This window comes from Linepithema humile, chromosome 1 (assembly GCF_040581485.1).
Source record: "Linepithema humile isolate Giens D197 chromosome 1, Lhum_UNIL_v1.0, whole genome shotgun sequence".
Lineage (NCBI taxonomy): Eukaryota > Metazoa > Arthropoda > Insecta > Hymenoptera > Formicidae > Linepithema > Linepithema humile.
In genome coordinates, this window is record NC_090128.1 from 45,535,678 (window position 1) to 45,554,487 (window position 18,810).

Below are 18,810 nucleotides of genomic sequence, written 5' to 3' on the forward strand. Positions count from 1 at the left end.
TGTGAATCTCTTATCTATTACCTCATTCGCGTTATCAAATTCTCGAATCCGTCGCGATTATATATAAAATATAACACAAACTGCGCATTAATGTTATTAATTTAATAAAATTATTTTTATCTTACACTTATTTTCAAAAAATATACCCGTCATAAATAAGGAAAAATAAAATATCACCAGAAAGAGAAATGTTTGAAATCCTTTGTCATAAAAAAGATGCCATGCTAAATTTATCAAAACTTTGACAAACAATGTCCGTGGCGATAGCTTCAAAATATCTTGGACACATAAGTCTTGTTAGACACACACATCAGCTCTGAAAACACTGGGATGATATATTGTCATGGGTTCAGGCGTCTTAGGAGATGTAAGTATAAACCGTTTATCGAGGTAAGGCTAGCCGGTGTCTTCACCCTCCTGCCGTTCCTCGCCTCGTGTATACCGCGTGTCCCTCCGACACGGTCCCTGCTCCGAGCCGTGCCATGCTACTGTCTCGTGTTAGGGGACGTTCACACCGTGTGCGAGCACTGTTATAAGAGAGCGATGACAAACGAGGCCACGCATATACGTATACACCGACGACGAGCCGATCGTAACTTTCACCGCCGTCGACGCTGGAACGCGATCGTCCTCCGTTAATCCTCGTTAAGTCCCGAAATACCCGCGCGAAATAAACGGCCGAAGCTGGGTCACATCTCGCATGCACGAAAAATTCACCGACACCCCGCTTCGCCAACTTATTTTAATATATAAACAGCGTATTGTGAAATATTCAACGGCTAAGTGATATGTGATTAAAAACTAAGCGCCATAAATGCTTCATTGGTAATCAATAAGCGACAAATAAATAAAGCGATGTACAATAAAACTTTTATGCGTATATAGTAAATCAGAATTAACCGGCAAAGTGGATTTTCTGGACTATTAATGGTGTCGCGCTGGCCATGTTTATCGGCGACGATTATCAACGGCGGATATTACGCGTGAGCTTTATTACGAACGCCGTGCAATATAATCCGCGAAAACATAGCTATGAATAGACCGCGCGCGCGCGATCGTATTGACATTAGCGCGATAATATCAGCTGATTTACATTTAGTAGCGTGCGCCGGACAGCAAAGCGACTGTCAAACGGTCTTACGTTATGCATAAATACCCATTTTCGAGTAAATAATGAAACAGAATATACAGGGTGACTTGAATGTCGCAAACTTTCGACAAATCTGTTTCAATATTATTATGCAAAATCTGAGACAAGATGCATAGATGTCAGAAGCATTATGTAAATGCGTGATATCCATTTTATAACTTTTATCACTATCAATGAATGAATCATCAAGTTATTCATTTATTTATCTAAAAATGCGACAATAAATATTAATGTACGCATATTTATACAGAAGTTACTGAGATAATGCAAACAATCAAGAAACAATTCAAACAACTTAAGATTTTATAGACAAGAAGCGAATAAAATTATCACTTCACAAAAAAAATTATGAAATTATGCAATAAACCATTATTACAATATATCTATATTTTCTTTCCATTTGTCTACCTGTTGCATACAGCAGCTGCAATTTCGTTAACAAAACGTTCTTTTTTTACGAAATGAACAAAAATGAAATAAAAACCGTTGAATCTATCTTACACAATAGTTTTTTTTTTTTAACAGCAACTAGTGAGCTAGTTTGAAGTTTGTTCGAAAAGTTTGTTACCGCTTGTGAAATAAAAATAGTTGAATTTAACTAGTGTGTGTGCAAGCGTTTTGAAATATATTATTTCCTTACGAATTATTAATCCAGTACGCAAAGTATTAGCAACGTCGACTGTCTGGGAATGGCCGAGAGTTAACGGTAAAAAAGACGTCTTGTAAATGACGTTTACAAATTAGAAATTCATACCGCGTGTCGCGCCATCGAAAGGGTTCCCTCGTCAGTTGTGAACGTAACCGAAGACAGCCGAGTCCGCGTTAGAAATCCGCCGGTGAAAGTGTTGGACTTGCACAGCGGCACGGTGGCTTCTCGTGCACAAACCTAACGACCGTTAGAATGTCCGACAAGTAAGTAAAGCGATGCCTCCTGCGTATATTACGCCGGGTACGCGATGCAGCCCCGATTAGAAAAACGCACGAGCCGGAAGGCATTTCGGAATTCGTGCACCGCCCAATCTTCCCCGCGAGACGCGTTCGTTAAAATACAAACGAGTGCCACGGGCGCGCTCGACTTCCTAATTGCTGCTAATTTTACTAATTCCCGCGGCGCGGGAGGTGAATGGATTCACCACTTCGTGAGTTGCATTTTTAACCGTCGCTAATAAAGGAATACGTAATCTCCGGCAGAGAATTTCGGAACATTACAAAGTCTGATGCGCGGCGGTCAATCGAGAATATAAATAATATTGATACTGCGGCGTGAAAACAGAATAAAACCAATAATCCGCAATCACATCGCGGGCTCAATGAATAGAGTTATCTGCAGAGCTATCGTGAACCGTGAGCATAAACAAACGCATTTCTTTGAATGCGCATTGCGAAGGCATTAATAACTTTCGACCGAATATTGCAATTCTCTCATTTAGCCTCCAGCAAGAATTCCGCAATAAAGTGCGTTAAAGCATTGCGGACTTTCAATGTATATTTATTTTGCTCTGCGAGCGACGTTTATATCACGTGGAAATTTTCATGAAAACTCTCGGGACTCTGTGTTATTCTGAAAATCGATGAATAACAGAATCGCATTTAAACACCCAGTAGAAATGGCACAGCGAATGTGCCTAAGCAGATGTAAATTGTACAATTAATTGTCAATATGTATTTTTTACAACGTGTCTGCGGGCGATACTTTCAGAAACACTCATTTTCACAGAAAGATCAATCAATCAGCTAGGCCATCTGCATAATTAGCATATGAAGAAATCAATTGCGTGCGGTTAATAGCTAGCAGAGTCTCAGCTGCTACAGTCTCAGCGTTAGGGACAATTATTTTTACCACAATTTTCGCCGGAAATTCGCATAACTCCGGGAAAACGCCGAGAGAATAATGTCTCCGTAATCAATATGTTGTGCTTATTTGTTATGCAGTTAATGCCTCGTTACAAACGTCCAAGTTGCAACGCTAACTGTCCGAGACAGGCATTGCATTTGCACGCCATTCGCGGATTATGTTCTACCGTACGTACACAATATTCAATTACGACATACGAAGTACTCTCCATCGTAATCAACTTTGTAAAATCGATCGTATCGTATCAACCAAATGCGAACTTGCAGAACCGTGATAAATAAATATTATTCGTTTTGCATAAACGAGAAACAAGATAAGAACACCGAGACTGACTTTAATTTTAGAAATCTCAATATCAAAGAATGGACGTTTGTATTATCAATCAATAATGAATCAAATTAAGCAATTGCATAGTACAATGCAATTTTGCACACACTTTAATAATTAAATTATCTTAGCAATAATGATATTTATAAAAAACACTTCAAGATATAAATAAAGTGAATTATTCCAAATGTAGAATATTGTGTGATTGTGTAGTTGTAATTGTGTTATCAGATATGTGCATGTAAAGAATGAATAGATAATTATATTCATCGAGGCATTGTATTTTTGCACCAGCGTTAAATTGTTCTATATCAGCTGCATCAAAAAACCAATGATTATCGGAAACTCGCATTTAGCGCATTATGTAATAAAAGTCAACTTGATCATTTGAATTATCACACAACTCAAATGAATGGAATTCTAAATGCTATGGAACAGTACAGTATATGCGATAACAATGGAAAGAGAGAGAGATAGAGAGTGCGTATAATGAATTTGTTTCAAATTTCTAGATGTGCGGAGTATTTCTCGTTAGATGTTGAAAATTGAGTTCGTCGAAATTTTATTAGGATAAAATCCGAGTTGTGTTTGTACCCGACGACCTCCGTGTGACGGCCAAAACAGTCATCGTTCGTCTCGCTCGCCCTGAATGTGCGCGGTGTCGAGCGGAGAACAACAACACATTTTATCTCGCATTTGTGTTTCGTGAGTTGCAATGTCGGAAATTTACGAGATGTAATTATCAAAAATAAACGGATTAACTTATGCGGATTAACTTTCGTATTCAGTGACGGGGGATTTCCGATATTCATCGATTCTTCAACTCTTACGCAGAACAACATCAAATGGAATCTACAGCGAAGACAAATTGCAATATATCTTAGCCGACGAGTAATTTATTCATTATTTAAATATATACGTAATTGTGATGACATGCACACGTACATTATTATAATTATACATATTTTGCTACTAATATTTCAAAGTAAATGCTTTTTCCTTCGATGTTCTGCTAGATAATTTGCCTCACCTTTATTAAAACGACGCAATAACTTAATAATGATATACGTAGATTGTGAAGAAATAATTAAAAGCTTCTTACAACATTTTCACGGCATAATTACCGCGACACACGCGATCGTGTTTTATATATATATTCTATCTTTTATCATCGATCGATTATCACAAACTCAAGGTCGCTCGACCCACGTGAGTTCGACGGCCGCTGCTGGCCGTTGTTTCTTTCCCCGAAGAGGATTACTGCATGGTCTCGTTTCGGCGCATTTTGCAACGAAGGAGCCGGGCGAGTGGTTGGCGAAAGCGCCTCCACAGCCTTTCTCTTCGAATGCGAATTATCGATGGCGTACAAGCACCTCGCTTTATTCAATCGTTGTCAATTCGACGAGGTAAACTAAACGACGTTATTTCCTTCCGTGTTTAGCGTTGCGTAGAAATTATATAAATTGGAATTGAAAGCCGATTGGAACTGCGACTTTCAACTGTCGCGAAATAAAAACTTTTTACAAAGTTTCTTGATTTTCTTCGATATAAAAATCACTGTTCATAATCCATGTTCCAGTTCTAATTTATACATTTGTAAAAAATGATATTAAATATTTTGCCAATTAAGTGTCGTTATTCGCCACGGAAGAGTCATTAGAAAATTGTTATTAAACCTGCGGTGAAAATAACAGACAATACCGGACGGACATTTGTACCGCTCATTTTTATACGAAATTATACAAGAGTTCTTTTTTAAATTTACCCGATTCACAGCGAAGCGCTGATTATTACTCGAAAAAATTCCGCGGGTCAAGAGGAGCGATTTTGTTATCAGACCGTGCTTTCAATTTAGTTGCACAAGCGGAGAATTGAATAATCTTTTATTCCCATCTAATTGTAGACAAAAATTTAATTAACCACTCGGACAACTTGTAGATAATTAACGTATTTAAAAGAATTCTCGGTCGATCCAATTACCCCGTTTCCTGCTGCCCACGCACTAACAAACCAAATGTATTTTCTCGAAGCAATTTACGACGAATTAACGCGCACGTATATCGCTGTTACCGCGGACCCCAGATAAGATTATGCACCGCACACGAGAGTCTTTTTTTGTACGTATTTATGTATCAGTCGAGGTCGTGCATTCGGATATCCAGAAAACTTCACAAAGATTGTGTTCGATCGATGCGTAAATGATGCATCAAAAAATAAGAAAATTAGAGAAAAATCATTGAACACTTGCAAATGAATGTGCAAACACACGCACGTACACATGTGCGCATACAACATATGCATCTCATTAAATTTAAATAATTTTAATTATTCAAAAATATAAAAGATATATTTAAAGTTTTATAAAAATCTTTTTCCTTAACATCTTGCGAAGAGCCTTAAAAACGCGTACAATATTAATTTTATTCGTAACTATTAAAAACTAATACAAACGTGCCATTGAAATAGATATAAAATAGATTGAACCTAACGTCGTAGAGAAATCTATTTTCTGGAAATTTTAGAGAGCACTTAAAGAATGCTAAGAAGATGTTACTATTCCGCAGGACATCGGTTCGAAAAACATTGTTCTAAATTGGACGTGGAAACAAAGTTATAAGACGATATCTCGTATAATCGTCACGTATTGGAGAAATAACTTTAATCTGAGCGTAGCCATGCGGGAGTTAAAGTTTCGAAGCTATGCCCGAAGCGTGACGATGCGTGCTCCCGATAAGCCCGGCCATTCGACAAACTCCTAACCTGACCCAAGAGCCGGGAGGAAAAATTTCTTTTTCTCGTGTCGCCTGTGCGTTCGTGTCGGAACCAACTCGATCACTTTTGCCACTCAGTCTACGCCACCTACTGATAGCCGGTGAAAATGTCAAAACGGACTCGGGAACGGCGAACTCCGCTCTTGTATCACGCGATAATAAAAAGAAATCAAAGCGCATTCTTCTGCAACAACTTGTAATAAACTGCAACTTACAACAAATTGCATTCTACACACGCGCGATATATCACGCGTAATATTTTCAGTCCGGGCGGAAATTATTGCGACGCTGATGTAGATTACCGCGGTTAAAATTACATTGTCATTATCATGCCGCGTTATTGTTTTTAGTATGCGGTATCTTTAACGCTAAAGTTGCAGGTCCCGAAATAAATCCTCATCTCATCATCAGATTCCATAAGCATTAATTAATCATGTAAAAGTAAATGTAATGGAGACTGTCATATCGATTCAACTCTTTTGAAATAATTAACATTCTATAAAAAAACCAGAAATGAAAAAAGTATAGCATGTTCATTTAAAGAATCCTGCTCATAGCGGATGAATATTTTAAGTTGAGGTTTCAAAATAATTCTGAGGTACAGCTAAAATTGTCACATAATCGACGATGCGAAGATACAAGAGAGATTAGAGGGCGGAAAATAGGTCAACGTACTAACGGCGTTGCAGAGTGTCGGAACCCTGCGGCTACGATAATGAGAAAAGAAACACGGCGCCATCGTCTCCTCCTACTATCCCCCCCCCCTCCCCCGCGAACAATCTTTTTCCATCGTTTCCCTCTTTTCCACGCTTCACGCTAGACTCGCGTCTGGCGTTACACGCGCAAAATGGCATAACTTGTTTTACTCATCTTAAATTGCAAAAAGAATTTATTTTACAAATTTCTATCAAAGATTGGAACGTGTAAACATATAATTTTTAAAGCGAAAATATAAGGTAATACCTGTTTGAAATTTCAGAGCTAAAAGCAACAGTGTACAGGTGAAAATCCAAAATAAAAGATATTTATGTTAGTTATTTAATTTCAGAATGTATTATACATGCATAAAAAGTTCTAAAAAGAAGAATCGCAATATATTTTCTGCAGGCGATAAATTCAGCGTACGGTTTGGAGAAAGAAAACGAGTGTAGAAAGCGCAGCTGAAAAAGCAGGCTTTTATTCCTGCGTGAGTGTAATCTTAGACGCTCTCTCGTGCATCTCTCTCTCTCTCTCTCTCTTGAGTATGTATAAAAAGTTCATTCGAATTATACACCTTTTAATTTCGTCGAATTAAAAACAGTAATACATGTCATACACGTCGATGTGTAACGTGTGATTTACATGCGTGTGCGTCGAGACGGAGAAAATTTCCGTGCGTAATTTCCTCAAAACTCCACTGCTCGATTATCCACCCCTTAATTTCGTTCAATTACCTTATATCCTCGCAATTTGACGCGACTGTGCGAATCGATATTAGTATACAGTCTGCGAGAGTCCGGGGGCAGTAAATAGAGAAAGTGCCATAAGGGTTCCCGTCCTCTTGGCGCCCTACGGCTGTGCACGATAATGAGAATAGAAGGGTGGCGCCAGCACGCTCTTTCCCGCTTCGTTCGCCGCATTCGCGCTCTCCATCCCGCTCGGCCTGCTCGCGCCCGACATATTCCGCACGCATGAAACTGTCTGAACAAACACGAGCGCGAAAGCTCGTTAGCCGAGTGAGAGAATGCACTCGCCGCGACCGGTGAGGATTTAATTTCATCGACCGCCATTACGCGATTGCATGCATAAAAAAAACACCGTCCGTGAACAATCAGCCAAGTCGAAAAACTTAACCCTGCGATACGTAACATACAGCAATCAAAATATTTATATATTAAATTATAGTATATGATAACAATTCCAATAAATTAATATAATTAAGAATTGTTGAATTTTAGCAATCGCTACTTGTGGAACGTACGAGATTAATAAAAAATTTTATTTTTACCTGTTCGACAAATATAAATACGTCCTCTACCGAGTACTATAATAAGGATACAGCAATAAATATATATATAAATACGGAATAATTTCTAATTAGAAATGTAAATATAATTATATCTTTTTTAAATTGTATTGCAGAGTTATAAACTTTCGAAATCGTACCGATCGTGATACTTTCGTAAATGCAACTGAGAGAATTAACCCATTGTGTGGCGAAAACTCATTTTCACGTCGATCATTTTCACGTCAAGCCCAAACGAAAGATGTCTCGAAGAAACTTCCTTCAAAGCGAAATGATGATCGTACAGTGGTGAAAGGAACTCCACGCCTGTGACTCTTATTGACAGGCGCGTCACTCGAAAGTGTTCTTTCGGCGGAATCGAGAATAAAACTCGCTCAAACTTGTCTCGTTATTATTATCATTGGCTACGTTCAAGACAACTTTCTCTTCGTTCCATCACGATGATTCGTAAATTCCTCATAGTTGTGAAGTTATCAACACATTTATTATTCTAGCTTATCTAACACCGGAAAAGCGATTAAATACCAAATTTTATCTCGAATTTCATAATTTCCACGATGGATATTTCATAGCAATTCTTATTAATAATATATTATCATTAATTCGAATTTAATTAATGAATTGTAAATATTAGGTAACTCTACAAATGTTAGCAATACTGCATTAATTTAATAAGAGTAATGCAGCGCCATTTTTATTAAATCACTTCAGGTTTATCGTTAAATTAGATAAATGAGATACGTATAAAAATATTTTTCAGATAATGAACCAACCATGATAATGTTGTGTGTATTTCGAGCAGAAAGGTGTACAAACAGTAAAATTATTATTCTACCAGCTGCACGGCCGTTAATTACGTTTACATTGAATATAAGTCAACGCGTAAGCCTCTACGTTATTTTGTGAAATTCGAGGACAGCCGTGACGGCGTTACGTGAGTATTGTTCCAAGTGCTGGCTGATACAGTGTGCACGTCGTTGCGAATATCTCGTCGTTAACAACAGAGCTGACGTGCAAAATGTGCGTACTTGTATGTGAACCCGACACTCGGCGATACCATAGTCATCGCGCGCTTTACAAGACGATTTATTGAGCAAATATTTTATATTATTTATATATATATGGACTAATATATTTTCGCGCCCGCGCGAGTATGTGTGTGAATTATTGACCTATACTGTCTATAAAAAAATTGCGATGCAAATTTAAATAAAAAAAAACCACATGTAAGTAAAAAGATCAGTGAAATTAATATCTTTCATGAATAATGTATCAATAATAAATTCTATAATTTTTAATATAATTTAATGTTTTAAAATTAATATCTTTGAAATTTTCTCTCATTTTTTAAAGCTAAAATTCATCTGAATCTATAGCTTTCACGTCTTTGACCATAGATCAATAAAAGAAATCGCCTGCATACTCGACCGTTATATCAAGACTACGCACACAGATGTGCACACAAGCGACAGAAGCGTGCGTAAACCAAACACATGTCAAACAGATATCGATATACACTGCCCTTCGTTCGCTATTTTGCATTTGACAGGGCCGCATCAAGAATAATAATTACAAATGCGCCAGTATAACGCGATGCACACGCGTTGCACTGATCAAGGTCACGGTTTTTACAAACCGTACGCCGAAAATGCTCGACGAGACGAGACATGAATATTACAAGCACGAATTGAATGGAGTTTAAAAGCCGTTTTATTCTGCTTTATGGGTTCTAGTTGTAATAGAGCGTTTATCTCTCAAGTGATAAATATTTAATATCACTCACTTTGCATAAAGTATTAAAAAAACTTTAATCTAAAAATATATTTATATTATCGACATATTGTGCGATGATATAGCTCGCGATGTCCATAAATCGATGGCAACCTTATCAATCAACGTCAATAATAACTATCAATAATATTAATGGTAACTTTTAACGATCTATATTATATATAGAATTGTGTTGATTTAAGCTTATATCGTTATTCTCATTTTCGTAATTTATTTTTTCTCCAATATTCGCTCAATCCAGATACCATGGTATCATAATATAGTACCATGTTTAACATATTACTATGCTTAAAATGTTAATTAGCAACTTAACTACATGACTATGCTTACATCCGCCTCCGAAAGATATCTTTAATCCGTTTTGTGTTTTCAACGCGGAAACGACTAATTGTAAGTAGAACATAAGAACAACGACATAAGGAAAAGCGCTGAAAAAAAGAATCACTTCATGTGACTATAAAGTGAAAAGCACATTCCCACTGTAGATGTTGCAGTTAAACATGTTAGTACATAATGTTCTCGCTACACATTTAGTGTTAAATGCGTGACTATCTAATGTGCTTGTTTACACGACTATGTGTACCGCATTTACCTCGATAATATTTGAAACTCAATTAATTTCCGAGGCACAACTAAGTGTTTTTAGTATTTCCACGTTTTTTACGAGTGATAGAGTGCTAAGTCCAACGCCTCAACTATGTTTAACACTCCAACCTGGAGGACCAGGGCATCTCATACTGCTCACAGGTTTTGCCATGTCTTACAAGAGAAAGCGGTCGCGAGAAGTGACTCTTTTTTTCAGCGCTTCTTACGTTCTCTAGCGAAAGTGATATTGCAAAATTTACATTGAATTAATTGAGACAGAAAATTGGCTCTCATCTCTCTTATAGTCATTTGTATATTAAATACGTCGTTGAGATCGAAACTCGCCAACTCTAACTTGCTAGGCCACAGCTCCACGCCACCACTTATGCTAATATGAATATATTTTTAGATTAAATTCAATACTTTATGTAAAATGAGTGATATAAAACATCTATATTTAAGGAAAGATTTCAAAATATATCTAAACGTCAGCATATGTCAATAGTTATGTCGAAATAATGTAAATTGTACTCACCTCGATAGGTTGCCCTTGAGCAAAGGATTCCTGTCGTCATAATATCCGCCGCCGGACATCTTCAAGGCATCTTCAAGTAATCCAAACAACGGGCACGTGGCACTGGTCACTAACACTACGGCACTGCATCACTGCATCAGTTGTTCGTGTGATCTGATCCACTGTTGTTAGCTCTCTCCATTCACCACCGATAATACACTGCCGACAGTCGCGATGATAATCTACCTCGACGGTCGTTACACATGCGACACATCGTTCCGGTGATGTTGGCGACAACGATGATGATAACAATGATCAAAATCGAGCACCGCACTCGCGTATATTTACGCGCGATTTATTTACAAATAAACTCGCGGAAAAAAACTGTTTAACAATTTCTTCACGATAGAAAGATTAATTTCGAATAAAAAACGCGAAAAAGTGCACGCTTCACTTTACGATGACATAAAAGTCGTGCAATCGATATGTCTTATTCTTCCATAAATCCTCCTCTTTGATGTCGTCCCTCTTCTTCGCCTCGTCAATTCAATAGTATATTCATGCGAATACTTCCTCTTGACGAACTTCAAAAATTATACTTTGACAAGTTCTTGTCGATCAGTCACACTTCTCTGTCCTATGACACGCGAGAAATCTGCTATACGCTAGACTAAAACTCGCACGCCCAAATAAATATCCATTTAAATTTCCGCGACTTCACTTCGATTTCACGCGACCGACAGCTGTAAATACTGAGAAAAGACGATCGTTCGAAGCGGTGAAATTCTATTATAACGCGACGCGCACAACATCACCAGCCGATGGCACGAGGCGTATCACAGCGTAAACAAACTCGCCGCGAAGGACACACGGACAATTCCGGCGACGATAATGCGATTCCCGTGAATCGAGTCTGATCCAAGTTTGAGTCGGAGCGGCCAGATGATGTTCACCACCGGTTGACTGATCAAGACGCGTGCGCGAGCGCCACGATGTCTCCCCTCTCCTATCTTACACCAACTTTGGATCACCAGATGTGGCGTCGCGACGGCGACGTCGCTTCGTCGGCCCGTTCGGAAGCACCTTTAGCCCATTCGTCCTTGCCGTCCTTCGCTATACCTGCAGGCAGAATTAGCGTTTCTCAAGTTTAAACCGCCACACCACCGGGTGCATAAATATCAATACACGTGTTCCATCTGGCCGCGAGACTGCAACTGGCCGCGTCAACACGTGCGGTCACCGCTACCAAACATGGCCGCCTGTCAATCCCCCCTACCTCACCGCGTACAGCAGCAGAAGACGCAACACAAACGCGACGCCGAGAGATCGCTCCTCGATTCGTGAGACGTTCGCGCGCGGCTTACGCGCCTCCCGCTTCCTGTCGCTACAATCGTGATACGTTACTTTTATCAGTTCTGTGTCGTTGATTGCACGCGCGAAATCTGTTGCGATTCACCGCCGCCGAAATCGCGCGCGGCTCAAGTCGAAGTCAACTTGAGTGAAAGTGCGCCGAGCGCAGCCGAGAATCGCATGAGCGATCTCTCGTCTCCGTCTTTCTCTGTGTGTCCCTCCTTTCCTCTCCTCCACGCCGTTGCTTCTCTCCCACCCGCTCGGAGACCGCGCGCGAAGGCTGTCTTTGACGTAAACAAACGGAATATTCCTGCTGGAGCGTCGCGCCGCGCGCGAAAGTAAAGGCCTATTTAGCGGAGCGATTTTTTTATGATTCACACGATCGGGGTTGCGATTCGATAGCGGTTGAACTCAACTCACACACATTTATTATTACGTTTGCATTGTTCCAACCGTGTTTGCATCTGAAAGAATGAAAATTTTAAAGCCAAGCTTAAGATAGGAAGTTAGCAATCGCTATCATACGCCTTGCTAATTAAAAAGTAGCTATTGAATCTTGAAATTTTTTTCAAAATAGATATTTTAAGACAAACAACGTAAATGTGTAGACCAAGCGTTCCTAAATGTGACATTTTCAATATGATATCGAATACAATGGTGGTCAATAAAATGTACCCAGCAGGATTCTTCGAAATGACCTGTCTTTGATAAGTACTGTAAAGGTGGGAAGAATTAAATGAGGTTTATTTGAGTATATAATTAACACGAGCTAGAAATTAGTTCAAGCTTATTTTCAAAAGTGCAGTATTTATAAAAATGGTAAATCACCGAAAAATGACCGAAAGTGAAAAATCACAATTATCACAAAATATTAGTTATTATCAAAAAATATTAATAATTGTTATAATTAATTATTTGTTCCTATAATTGTTATTGTTATACGTGTAAAATACAAATTTATTAAGCAAGTATTGTTTCTATTGTATATTGTCCTATTTTTATAAATATGTAAAAATATATTAAAACAATTCAACTAAAATGTTCTAATCAAAATTATCAGTCGTTAATAATGCCATTTAATATAAATTTTACGATTTTGTACAGTGCTTTGCTTCAGAGTTTAAAGAAAACAATAATTTCGGTGAGTACATTTCATTGACCGCTACTGTAAGTCCTGAAATTAGCAGTTTAAGGCTAAGATAGTATTCGTTTCGTCGAGTCAAAGATCGACGCTAAATGAAAAATATACAAATGCTTCGCCTATGTATATATATCATTGTTCAGAATTTATTTTTAAATCCTTAACACAAATCCAAAATGTGTACACATAATCTTTCAGTGTCGCGCGTGTACACAATTAACTGATACAATCGCCATTTTAAATGTTCAGAAATCTTTTTTATTTATTCTAAACTTTTTCACGAACCATAGACTTTAATCCGCTTTTTCGCTTTTCGCTGTTCGAAAACAATTGTTCTGCCTGTACACTGCTTTGTACTCTTCTTGTGCCAAATATCAGAAGATTTTCTGCAACACGTTCTACCGCTTCGGCTATGGCGTCATTGTCTTTCCTAATTTCTTGCCGTAAACGAACGTGATCGAAAGCTGACGATTATCACATGCTTACGAATACACAACGCAATTAAAGTGCTCCACACGAAATGCTCATCGTGTTTGAGCATAACGACGACGGCAACACGTGAAGCTGCGAAGTATCGTTTATTTATAAACCACCACGAAACCGAGAAAAAAAAAGAACGTGACCGTCCGCTTTGCGTCTAGTTGCCGAACTACATAAGCCAATTGTGTGTGTATGTGTGTGTATGTGTGTGTGTCTATCGGCTCACGTGATCGCAGATCACGATTGGCCGAATCACACTGTTTCAAAATGGAGTCAATTTGGACCAAACGCGCCAAACTATGTATATTTACACTATTTTAAAAAATTATTTATAATATTCCGAAATCTGGCAGATATTTTGTAAAATAATACGCGCGATTGTTGACATCTCCCCTTAAAAAAACTTTTTTTGCAAACTTATTCTTTATGTATTTTGTTCATTTATTACATTTGTTTTACTTACCCCAATACATTCGGTATTTTTTTTTTAAATTTATTCTCTTTATTTTCAAACATTCGATATTTTATTCCATCTCGACAAAGATGGTCATATTTTTCTGTACGCGACTAAAACAGGAAAAAAGTCACGCGACATTTTTGCAAATGTTTGAAAACAAAACAATATCACAATGTCTATATTTTACAATTTTTTATTAAATTAAAAAGATTATTTTAAAAAGAGAAAAAAATTTTATCGCAAGTTTCGATAATATACAAAAAGAAAAGTAAATATTGCAAGAGCTCAGAAAGATCGTGTATTCTAGGATTAGCACAGACTAATCGTTAATTACACTTACGCGTGAATTATAGTTTCGCGGCGAAAGAAGCGTTAAACAAATTCGATCACACCTTGCCGTTTTCAGAAATACCGATAAAACGTCGGCCGCGAGACTACTTATTTATCTTAATGTTTCTGCGATAAAAAAAAGCGCGTAAACAAAACTCGATGCAGTAATCTTAGTGTAAACCGATGCAGTTAACAATCGCGTGCAACGAGTTTCGTGTTTGTCAGTTAGAAATTGGTGGTTTACGATGTAGCCAGCGTTATCCTTACTAAAGTTTCCAGATATCTCAGAGTTCAAGTTCCGTGAGAGAGTCAGGTACAAGATATGTGACTTTTCGAAATCCTTAAAACGCTTTTTCTTTTCAACTTCCATAGAACTCACTCTTTAACGACAGTAAAAATCCGTATCAAAACTTAACTCATATGTATTCTGCTAATACGTTTTCTGTAATGCATTCCGATTTTATTGGTCTTAAATTCTTTTTCTTTTTAAATTAGATATTCGATATTGCGCTAGATATGAAAAGTATTCCAACAGGATATCCCGACGGGATATGCTTTATATTGTAGATTCTTTAATAAATTTGAAATTGATTTTTCTTGGACACAAATATCGAGATATTCATAATTTTTAAATAACTAAGAATTGAAAGCAAGCAGCTTTAAATGTCAGGAACAAAAAAAGTGAAAAGAAAAAATTCTTTGATTAATTTCAAAAATATTTGCACGGTCTTAGCTTAAAGAATTTAGTTATTTAAATTACAGAGTGCGAAAAGCCGGCCATGAGCAAACAATAAAGTTTACGATATCCCTAGTTTTTTACGACATCGTTCATTTAACAAAAATTGTTCCAAGACTGACAAAAGAAAAAAGTCATAAATCCGATAATTCTAAAATTGATCTCATATTTGTTAAAAAGAACAAGAGAACATTCTACTTCGTAAAAGTCGAATATATTACGTATTACTACTAACTGTGCGGAACTAAACGGATAATGAAGGACGCGTAAGAAGCATTACGCATACCAGTCCCTTCCGTTGCGACACTCAGTGTCATAAACCGTAATTATTCCTTTCTCCCACAGCTTCTGCCGCCTTCTCGTCTCTATGTACTTTCACCACGTGCATCTTCCTCCTCTCTGCTCCACTCCGCGACCGGAGAATCCTCCGTTCGCGTGCTCGAGTTACCGTTCTCGCGATATCGAGAGTTTCGCGATCAACTTTACTCGGCCATCATCGAGATTCATTACATTTACATAAGGACTTAAGAAAGTTTCCAGATTTGCTATTTTTTCGAAATATTAATTTTTTTTTACGGAACAAAAAAGAACGAGTGTATACTGGCCATAGGATATAGTTTTGTAATTTTTATCAAGTTCGCATCAAACGTATGATTTTGGAGAAATGGCATATAAAAAAACCGCGCAAGAAATTTAAAAAAAGACTGAAAACTTTCTCCGTCTTTATGTAGAAATATGTGAGCACCTCGTACTTTCGGATAGCCGATCCGTGCGATTCGAATCGGAACACTTGATATAATTTCGGGTTACTTAAAGACGTATTCATAATTTTTTGTAAAAAAAAGACAAATACACCGTCGTTTCGAAACAGCGAAAATGACATAGACGCAGGAATGGTCTCATTTCGAAGCTCGTAAATCCTAATAACCGATAACTTTCGATAAGTATACGCTTTAAAGAATACGATTCGGAAGTGCGTAAATTGGATGGACAACCTGTAGGGGCGGTGCGCGCAATTTGCGGCTGGATGAAGAAAAGGATCCCAAAGAGTTGACGAAAGAGAATACGAAAGAATACGAAAGAATACGAAGGAGAATACGAAAGATTCTCGAATCGAACGCGGCCGCGCTGAAAGTTACATCGTAATAATTGCGCGCGTGGCAGGGAAACACGCGCGGCCGAACACAAGCGAGATCCTTTTGCGAACCGGTTGATACACGCCGTTCTCACCAAAGTCGAAAGTACCTGGTGTTACAAGGGCAAACGACCTACTCGTCGAGTCGCTGACATTTTCGCGATTTGTTAAATCGGCGAATCGGCCAGCGGCACTTCGCGCCGGCTTCGCTCTGCCCGGATAAATGCTATTCAATATGCGACATGCAAATTTATTGCGATGTGATTTAAGCGCGCCGCCGATGAGGTACCCTATTTTCCACGACAGTAACGCTGTTATTTTCACCGACCGTTAATGTCACCTCGCGCGTCTTCATGATACATTATCGTGAAAGAAGCGACTTCTATACACTGACGAGAGATCTCGTTTATAATTGCAATTTTTCCAAGCACAAAATAAACTCTTTCATACTTTTACGTTAGATACATGGCAATTTGTTACAAAAGTATTCAATACGAAAATATGTTCCTATTTTTCCTATCAAAAACCATGTAAGAATAATTGAGAAATTCGTATTAGCGAGAAAAAGAATTTGAAATGTCAATATATTAAGCCCAATTGTCAGATTTAAAAGTAAAAAATATATAAAGTAATAAAAAGAAAATATTCTCTTATTTTGGAGGAACAAAAATTATTCTTTGCTATTTTCTTTTTCTTTTAGATTTTAAATATCCTCACATTTTCCACTTCTAAATTCGCAATTGTTCATTAAATTTATATATAAATATAAGCGTTTATATAGTTAAATTTTTCAATTTTGCTATCTACGCACTTTTACAATGAAAGCATTACTATTGATATCGAGCAAACGAAATTGAATTTTACAGTGTACCGACAATTTTTGATTACGTTTTTCATATCCTGTTCCATATGTCAGACCTTCACTTGTTGCGCAAACGAAAACTGGCAGAGGATAAAAAGAAAGAGAGTCGAGCAATGTTAAATGCACGCTGGAAAATCAGTACCGTAAGCGCTCCACTTCTCTCTCTTTCTTTCTTTCGTCCCCTCTCTAAAAGAAAACCGCTTCGGAATCCGCTCTTCGGAATGTGCGACGACGAGACTCGACTTGTTAGCACGAACGCCTTTCCACTTAATCGATTTTCCCTGCTACTGAATGTAGCCGATTTTCTTTTAACATACGTGAAATTCTAATTTAACAATGTCTGCGTGTTATTAGTAATTTAATAACTACAATCAGTGATTAAATCATTGGTGACGAAATGCTCTTTAATCACTATCTATCTTTATATCATTAGTAATTTAATAATTGAAAAATGTGCCATGCCAAAGTCTTGTAAGTGTCAAAGTGAGCACAATCTATCTAATAAATTATGTTAATAGATTATAAATCCTACAATATTGACCCAATGTTGTATAACGTTGTATAAAGTGCTACAATATTAACAAAATAAATGTTGTCCATTTTGATGCTTCTTACATCACGATCGTGTACTCTTCAATTACTCTCTGATCTAATATTAAATATAATTCATAATAGCTATCGCCCAAGATTGTAGATATTGCGAAAAAAAAGTATATAATTTTGATCGGATTATAAATCCTTCCTTCTTTTAGGAAAAAACTCTGAGGAGAAAATTTAAAGAAAATGCCACAGCTGTTCCTAGAACGTACTTGAATTTGCTTAGATAAGACACAATGCGTTGCGATTGAAATCGTTCGACCGGAAAGGGTTAATCTCCAGGGGATACTCGAACCAAGGTAAATTTTCTGCTTTGGGTTACGGAGAGAAGCAGACTCGACTCGACATCGACTCGACGTCGCCATCGTAATTTTGTCCACGCTGTTTCCGCCACAAGCAACGTCGCATCTCTCTCGCTCTTGCCCGAGATCTCATCGACCGATACTTCACACGAATGCGCACTTACAAACAAAACTGTATCGGCAAAGCGTCGCCGATACGATGAACATTTTATTGTTTCAATGAAGCACCGTATGGCGACAATAAGATACTTTCGTTAAATCTCCATTATTTAAACTAATATCGAGACGTAACGTTGGAGTGAATAAGTAAATTTTAGGAAATAGACGAGACGTGAGAAAGATTTGAAATATAATCGACATCAATCTCAACGACTTCCCGAAAATTATAATGCAGATGACGCAAGTTTCGTCACGTGCTTTTC

At 37.7% G+C, this 18,810-nt stretch overlaps 1 protein-coding gene across 4 annotated transcripts in view; it reads right to left on the minus strand.

The window, feature by feature from the left end:
- Positions 1–18,810, minus strand: part of lilli (lilliputian) — a 199,455-nt gene that overhangs the window by 178,019 nt on the left and 2,626 nt on the right. For 3 of the 4 annotated variants that reach the window (XM_067352889.1, XM_067352915.1, XM_067352904.1), the window contains exon 2: positions 11,020–12,117. In XM_067352889.1, the coding sequence (XP_067208990.1) occupies positions 11,020–11,078 (59 nt within the window). In that variant the 5' untranslated portion in view covers positions 11,079–12,117. Of the gene's footprint in view, positions 1–11,019; positions 12,971–18,810 lie in introns of those variants that run through there. The other variant, XM_067352894.1, reaches the window with a different exon arrangement.